Consider the following 8,775-nt stretch of genomic DNA (forward strand, 5'->3'; position numbering starts at 1 on the left):
ACAAATTCGTAAGTCGTACAAATCGCAAGCAGTTTGCGGCCGGGTGTTAGTGGCAAAAAGACAATTTTTAGCAGACGAGAGATCAGCTGAAGAAAATACTGTTTATTAAAATAAATAAATACGCGTACAAGAATTTCGTTCTTGACCACATGGAAAAGTGCAAATACATAATACTCAAAAAGGAATACATATAAATAATAATTGAAACAAACGTATCTCGTATTGAAAAGTCATTAGCAAAATAAATTAGACAAAGAAAACGCGAGAGAGAGAGAGAAAGAGAAATCCTAGACTGTAATTGTAGGCCAATATTTGGCGTTTGTTGTGATCAAACCAAATGGCGCATAATTCAACGTGAAACAGACAACAGAAACAACAAAACGGATATTTAGGTATTGTGCCTGGCGTGGCCAAAAGAACCATATACATAATACACACACACACACACATACATACATATATAGTAGCTATAGCTATAGCCACCACATAGATATACGTATACACATACATCGCAGCAATTCCCACCGATTAATACAGTAAACTGGGCTATTGCAAAACCGCAAGATGACGACGCGCATACGGCGTAAAAAGTCAACGTTGACAGAGCTCAAGATCGCGGTTATCGGTTCGCCCAGTGTTGGAAAGAGCGGTAAGCATAAACTATATACGAGTAGTATAATAGCACTCCAGAAGGGCCTTAAGAAGTGATATATAGAGAGAAGTGTGGATACCACCGACTAGAATGCCGAGCAACAGCAAATTAGTTGAGCAATCGCCGATTCGTATATATTTAGAATGTTGTTTGTTTTGTTTATAAAGTGGCAACATACATATACATATACATCTATCTATGTGTTTGTGTATCTCTCTTTGTATCTAGCATGCCGCTAAGTGTACAAATATCTATGTCGATCTCTATCTCTATCTGTATCTGTATCTGCAAATGTATCTGTAGCTGTATCTGTGGCTGTTTCTGTTGAGTAGCTTGCTCTTTAGCATTGTAATCGTTTCTCACCGTTTGATTTGACAAGCTCTGAAACCCAGGCCATGCACTAATTTATGATGCACATCCAGAATACTTCTTGGGGCGGGATCACGACGTTGCATATTTTATACTTAGCGCAAATTGATGTTGCCTGTCAGCCCCAAAACTTTAATTTGTAACATTTTGTCGGACCCATTGGCTTTAGCCGATGCTTAATTATGTCGTAATACCTGAGAGAGAGCACACACACACACACAATAAAATGAGTTCCGCTTGTGTGATTCCCCCAAGGGGGAATATGACTCGAAAATATGCTCCAACAATAAATAAACTTAAACTTATGTGGAAAAAATATCTGTCGAGGTGCCGACTGACAGATGTCATGATCTCCGCGTGGATTTAAGAGCGGAAGAGCAGCAAGAGAGACACTTTTTTTAATGATGGCTCACTTCCAAGTATAAAGAAGACTTTTTAGTTACTACTTCTCTGAATTGTTTTGTGAACACACCTCAACTATAATCTTGACGCTTCCTCATGCAATCAGCTGACTGCGATTATGACTCGGCTATTTGCATTTCACACTACTTTCATGCCCACCTTTATTTCTTTTATCAGCAGCGCAAAACTACACACGAACTACTTCACTTATCTTAATTACTTAATCTAAGTTTTGCATGCCAACATAAGGTTTTATTGCACATTTTGTTGAGGTTGATATAAGATACTCTTCGTAATTTGTAATTTTAATTATTTACTGACAAAATTTGATAAAAACTTGTGTGTCTTCTTTACAAAACTTCAGCTAAACTTCTTCCTAATACATATTCTCATTATTTTCTTACTTAAGATTATTATTATATATTAATCAAATTTCTTTCGTAGTTTGAAGTTTTAATTTTTACTGATATATTTTGATAAACAATTTTAGAGTACTTTTTATATTATTATGTTGGTGCTCTTCGTGATTTGTAATTTTCATTTTTACTCATAACTTCTGAAAGAAGCTTTCATGCCTTTCCTTAGCTTCGTTTATTAGTAATTTTATAAAAATTTTCATCAAAACTTCTTCATAGCAGATATTCCTATTTTTTTCCTACTTCAGAATATTTAATATTTAAATTTGTTTCGTAATTTGTGCATCGTTTCCTGCTTCAGATTATTCAAATAGTTAAATGTGTTTCGTAATTTGTGTTTTTAATTTTAACTGACCAATTTTGATAAGAACTTTAGTGTCTTTTCTTAGTGTTTTTTATTACCAAAAATTTTCAAACTTTAGTAAAACTTCTCCACAGTAGATATTCCTCATATCTTTCCTACTTAAGATTATTCTAATAGTTAAATTTGTTTTAGCCAAATTCAGCTATCTTTTTCTCAGTCATAAAGTCTCTCTGCGCTAATAAATATAATTCAAGTTAAATACTTTCTTAAGAAATGTTCGTCTGCAGACCAGAGAACATAAATCAAATGTAGTCGAGGCACAAGCAACCATATATTATATTTTATGTGAAACATTTGTTGACATATTTTCCGCCACGGAATATGAGAATCCAATAACTGCGTTCCGCATTTCTGCTGTGATTTCTTGATGGCTATGAAAACGCACGTAGAATGACGAGCAAAAGCCGCTAGTAAAATCGAGTACATATAAGTATATTGTATATATATATGCTATAGAGAAGATCATTCAACCACAGCGTCGGCGATATGGCACAATTATTTAATGCCACATAAGATCCGAATCGGGGTGGCATGCGTGTGGGGCAATTAAAACGCCCACCAGGCCAAATCCACACACACACACACAGACGTGAGCACGATTAATGCCCAAAGAAAAGCGACCAGCGACGCCTGGCGTCGGTCTTTGTCGTAATTTTAACAAAAATTTAAATGTTGACCTCGTAAAAATTTTTAAAAAATAAATACACTGCAGATAACATGCGGCTGCTAGAAAAATAAATGATCGAAATGGGGAAAATTGTCAATAAAAATGAAAACAACAGAAATAACAAGTAAAGAAAACCACCCGGCAGTTGAAAATAGACAGACTCGACCCTATTTGTTACAGGCATAATCCTTTTGGCCAGAACCTTACAGCACTTGCCATGCAAATGAATGACCAGAGCTCGAGACATACCCCCAAGGAAGCCACCTCCTGCCCCCTTCTCCTCTGCCACCTCTTTGTCCCTTTTCTTCACTCGCAGCGGCCTAGAAAGTTTGTTTTGTTTGCTTGAAACACGCAACGGCCCAAATGTGTTGTTGTTGTTGTTGTCGCTGTTGCCGAGTTTATTAACCCCGCAGCAGGCGCTGCTTAGTTTTTCCACCTGCCTCAGGAGGCCGCTGTTGTGTGTGATGTGTCGTAGGAGTTTACAGCTTAAGTGCTGACCCACTATGACAACAACAAAGCAAAGGCAACAGCAAAGCCAAGTTGTGTTTCGAGGGTTGTTGCCCTTGCCCCGTGCGAGGGCGTTACCCCGCTTTACACCTGATCCACGGCAGTGGAAATTAAATGCATATTAGTCAAATGATCTATTATTTAATTTAATTGCAGCCCTAATCGTGCGTTTCATAACGAAGCGCTACATCGGCGAATATGATCATCAGACTGAGAGTCGCTATAAGCATGAGGCCATGGTCGATGGCGAGCCGGTGCTCTTCGAAATACTGGACACATGTCCCAAGGTAAGCGCCTCAACCTTTTACATCAATTAATACAAATATTTATTTTGCATATTTTCTTTTTTTTTGGCGACAGGCTGACGATGAATTTCCCAATGCCGCCGAGCTAATCCAATGGGCCGATGGCCTGCTGCTTGTCTACTCCATAACGGATCGTCGCAGCTTCAACTATATACGTCGTGCCAAATCGGATCTGCAGTCGGACACGCCCGTTCAGCTGTGCGCCAACAAAGTGGATATGGTGCATTTGCGTCAGGTCAGTCGCGATGAGGGCGAAATTCTGGCCAAAGACTTTGAGTGCAAGTTTAGCGAGGTCTCTGCAGCGGATCATGTGGATCAGGTGGCCGAGGTATTCAATGAGCTGTGCAAGGAGGTGCTCGCCTGCAAGCGCAAGTCCAAGCAGAGTCTGCTCGAACGCATGCTTGGCGGCACCAGACCCTACAGCAGAGGGAAGAGCGACAGCAACTTGCCAAAAGACTGAAATTACACACACTCACACATTTTGTTTAAATAAATCCATTTTTTAATGCATACCAGAAAGTGACGATGTTTTTTGTAGTAAATTGTTTTAATTATTATACTTAAAGTTAAATACTTTTAACAGCCACTTTTTAAAACAAGCTTTCGTTTACTTGCTTTTATTATATTGCATCTTAGCAGTCAGCTTGCACGCAACCGTTAAAAGTTTCATATCAGCGAGCTTTTGCAGTTGCTTGGCAAGCTTAGCAAGTTAGTAAAGTATAATTTCTGCATTGATACATAGGTGGCGCTAGTAGTCGCTGCGATAAAATCCGTTGCAGTTCAAATTTTGTTTAAGATATCAAGGTATAGCATACTTTCGTGACATATTCGAAATGTAACAGACGATTAATGTATCTTGCAAACAATAAATTAATTACATATACTAAATATGTAATCAAAATTGTTGTCATCTATATATATAATGTCAGCTGCTGTGCTGTAGTGCAAATAAATTACTTAGTTCAATAAAAATGCAAGCAATTTAATAGTAATGCAATTTACAATTGTTCTTAAAGGATCTCATCCCATGTCAATTAGAGATAGACAACATTGATTCACAGATTCGACCTTGATCGACCTCTAGGGTTACGTGACAGCCCTTAAGCGAACTTTTGAACACGTGTGCATTTAATTAGCCAATGTCAACAGCCCCATTGAAGCGTATACGTATATCTACTTAAAACAAAATACAAATGTTGCCGTTCTATATACTTAACTTCAATTTAAACTTAAAACACAAACTTTCTGACAACATCCGGTAGAGCAGTGAGATATTTTGTGGATATTTCATCATCTCTCTTTCTATAGAGCTATTACCGTCTCCAATTGAGCTGACAAAATAAGCGTGCATCGCTCACAGTCTGTTGTTGTGTTTGTTCAACTAAAACCAAAATATTGACAAGCAGACGACGAAAGAGACAGAGAGACAGACAGACAGAGAGACGAACAGAAAGCTCCACATACGAGTTTAAGCAAGTGCGTGTATGATTATTTGCCAAAAGTGATGAGCGAAATCAATGAATGACCACGCCACACGCATCACGCATACCACCCACTGTCCGTCCGTCCGTCCGTCTCTCTCTGTATGTCTCTCTGTCTGAGCGCATGATTATTGTGTAATCGGCCTCATTACGCCTCGTCGACTTGCAGACTTTGTGGCCACAGCTCACCTGTTGACAGTTGGCTTAGGGAAGCGAGGGAAGGGAGCTACAATGTTATTCTACTTGGCAACTGTCGCCGGCAGAGAAATGAAATGCACAATTTTCTTGTAATTGCTGAATTGAACAGCAGCAGCAGCGAGGGCCACAGCAACAGTAGCATGCTTGGGGCATGAAATCTCACAACTATTTTTAATTAGTTAGTCGCACATTTAAAATTCTAATGTTAATTTATGATTGAAAGTTGGTTGGCAACCAACCGAGCCAACTGGCAGCCCTTCTATTTGCCAGCATCTGTGTGTAACTGTGCCTGGGTCTGGGCCAGGTGTCGTTTCTGTGGCTCAATTTGTTGAACTGATTAGCAGCTGAGCCAATCCGCTGAGCAGCTGTGCTAGTTACAGCAGCTGGGTGGTGGCTGTTTGTGATGCCTTTATGCAATTATCCGATCGTATGGTCAATTGGTGCTGTAATAACTTTTAATTATGGGCCAATCGGCATAATAATGTTCTGGAAGTCCATTTGCATGCACCTGAAGGCATCTGATCGGATCGGATCGGATCAGATCAAGGTCAGCTGGAGGAAGGTATCGACTTAGTTACAAGCAAAATATGCTTATGAAGTAACTTTGTTGTATATTAAAATATGACTAATAGATACTCTATTAAGAGCAAAGTAAAATTTGAATAGGAATAGGAATAGGAATAGGAATAGGAATAGGAATAGGAATAGGAATAGGAATAGGAATAGGAATAGGAATAGGAATAGGAATAGGAATAGGAATAGGAATAGGAATAGGAATAGGAATAGGAATAGGAATAGGAATAGGAATAGGAATAGGAATAGGAATAGGAATAGGAATAGGAATAGGAATAGGAATAGGAATAGGAATAGGAATAGGAATAGGAATAGGAATAGGAATAGGAATAGGAATAGGAATAGGAATAGGAATAGGAATAGGAATAGGAATAGGAATAGGAATAGGAATAGGAATAGGAATAGGAATAGGAATAGAAATAGGAATAGGAATAGGAATAGGAATAAGCTTTAAATAAATAGTTGAACTCCCTCTCAAAATGTAAACCTTAAACGCTTTATCAACTGCTCTGACATCACACGTCTAGAGTAGTTAGAAAGTTGCGTAGACAGCGGGATAAACCAATCAGATATGCAAGCCCATTAGAGTGTGTTTTTCTTGGTCTCTGGGTTCTGTTGATTCTTCCCCAAATGACAGTGAGACAGTGAGTTATCCACTATGTAAATTGATTTAATTTTTTTTTAGAGGCTTCCCCTCGGCAGCTCTGAACTTAGAACTCCGCCGTTTTGTTTAGCTAACCAGTTTGCGCTCTAATTAATCTTTGTGGTATGCCAATTATATTTGCTGATCATTTAAATTAGAATTTGCAACAGGTGTGCCACCCAGGCGACGTCGACGTGCGCAGTATTCAAAGAGTTGTCTAACGGTTTGGCAGCAAACAGAAAAAAACGGCCAAAGCAACGCCCAGAACAACACAATATGGAATAAATACAATAACTCTATATATATATAGCTACTGATATCTCACACCTGCCAGCATTTGTTTGAAAAGTTCAAAACCCAAGATTAAATTGAAAGAGAGCAAAAAATCCAACTACCAACTACTTCAACTAAACTAAAGAAGAAGCAGAAGCAGAGAGCAAAAACAAAAACAAAAACAAAAAAAATACTAGCGAATAATTGGCCCGAAATGGCGGCCACAATGCCAAGCAAATTGGCTGAGGCAAGGTGTAAGTCATTGACTTTGATATTCAATTAGCTAAATACCAAATGCTATGTTCTAGTTAGTTCTACTATTGGCTACTGTCAAAGCCGGGCCGGGCCGAGCTTGATTTTAACCTTGGCTTTTTATGCGCCTTTAATTAGCCAAAATTGAAATTTGAAAATTGTAATTGTATTTCGTATTTCGTATCTTGTATCTTGTTTCTTGTATCTTGTGTAGTTTGTTGCTTGCATGTTATATATCTGTATTTTGGGCAGCCTTTTGCACTTGTCTTTGTAAATGAAACGTGTTTAACAAGCTCTCAGCGTTTACAGCTGTGTCTTTACGATAAAACTTTAAGTTGAACTTTATAAGTTTAACATAAACAATTAATGAAAAGTTTGTTGTATATTCTTTCGCTCGCAGTTGTAGTTTTTTGTTATTGTTCAAATTTAATTGCAAAGTGCATTCGGCTTCCGGCAATTACAATAGACGGTTCAACAACAAAGTTGTTGTCCGCCCCGAGCTTCAACGCGTCCCAGAGCGTTTCCTGCAACCCTAACCCAAATAATCATTGACTTTGACAATCGACTCGACCAACTAATTCTAACTCTTGACCAACCTGTTCGACGGCACGTAGTCCATTGGCTTAAGATTAAGTGTTAATATTAACACTGCACTTTACGCATTAAGTACGCTTATTAAATAGCACAATGAAATAGTTTTGACCCAAATCATTCAAACAAAACCGATTGAAAACCCCATTAGCGTAACCCGTATTCGTACCTAGCCCCAACATTGTCCATTTCTCAAGCGAATAACCCCGTAATTAAGGTCTGTCAGCCTTAGAGCCCAATTAATATTAATCTAAACACCGTCGACAATTCTAAATAATTTTAAATATTTATCAAAATGTCATTTGAATCTTTTTTTTGTCACTATAATTGGAAGCTGCTAACAACAAAAAAAAGCAAACAAACTTCATAATTGCCATAAGAAAAGATTTATTTATACACATTTACTATTGTTAGTCCAGAAGTTAGGGTATAACGGGTATGCACGAGTTTGATAAGCAAATCAAATTTCATTGAAAAGAGTTAAATACAAGCATCAACAAATAGTAAATTGAAGTTCATTCACTTTAAATAAAATGCAAATTTAAATTTATTGTAATTTTCTAGGATATATTTTAGTTCATACTTCCTCTCGAATGCAGTTTTATTTATTATTATAAGTAATTCAAAGTTGGAAGTTATTAAGAATTACCCGGACCCGGCTTACACTTGTATTTGTATATCTGATCGCCCACATCTGATCAAATACTTCTGTTTGTTGCTGCCTGCCAGCAATTAGCACATTCGATTTCTATTCTCACAGTCAATTATCATAAAGCTTGTGCTCATTGTAATTGCCATGTGATAAATCTATTGAGGTGTGTGAGTGTGTTTTCCATTTATTACATATGCTGAGGTAGGTCATGAATACTCGTACAATCAGCTGTGGCACTCAATAAAACAATAAAAACGTCTATAAAAATATAAAAATAATTTTAAACTAATATCGAACTATGATTTCTAAGTTGAACTTTATTTATTTGACCTGATTTTCAACAAAAGCGTTGACTGATTTATGAGCTGTAACTAATCATTTTCAAGTATATTTAGAACAAAAAATACCAACTTTAATATTAAATACCATT

The 8,775-nt window shown here is 37.5% G+C and overlaps 1 protein-coding gene across 1 annotated transcript; it reads left to right on the top strand.

The window, feature by feature from the left end:
* Nucleotides 1-4,200, top strand: LOC117568662 (ras-related and estrogen-regulated growth inhibitor). The gene is made up of 3 exons (XM_034249464.2): nt 1-649; nt 3,534-3,664; nt 3,738-4,200. The coding sequence occupies exons 1-3, from the start codon at nt 565-567 to the stop codon at nt 4,140-4,142; spliced, it is 621 nt and encodes a 206-aa protein (XP_034105355.1). The 5' UTR covers nt 1-564; the 3' UTR covers nt 4,143-4,200.
* The last annotated feature ends 4,575 nt before the right edge of the window (nt 4,201-8,775 follow it).

Source organism: Drosophila albomicans, chromosome 3 (genome assembly GCF_009650485.2).
Source record: "Drosophila albomicans strain 15112-1751.03 chromosome 3, ASM965048v2, whole genome shotgun sequence".
Lineage (NCBI taxonomy): Eukaryota > Metazoa > Arthropoda > Insecta > Diptera > Drosophilidae > Drosophila > Drosophila albomicans.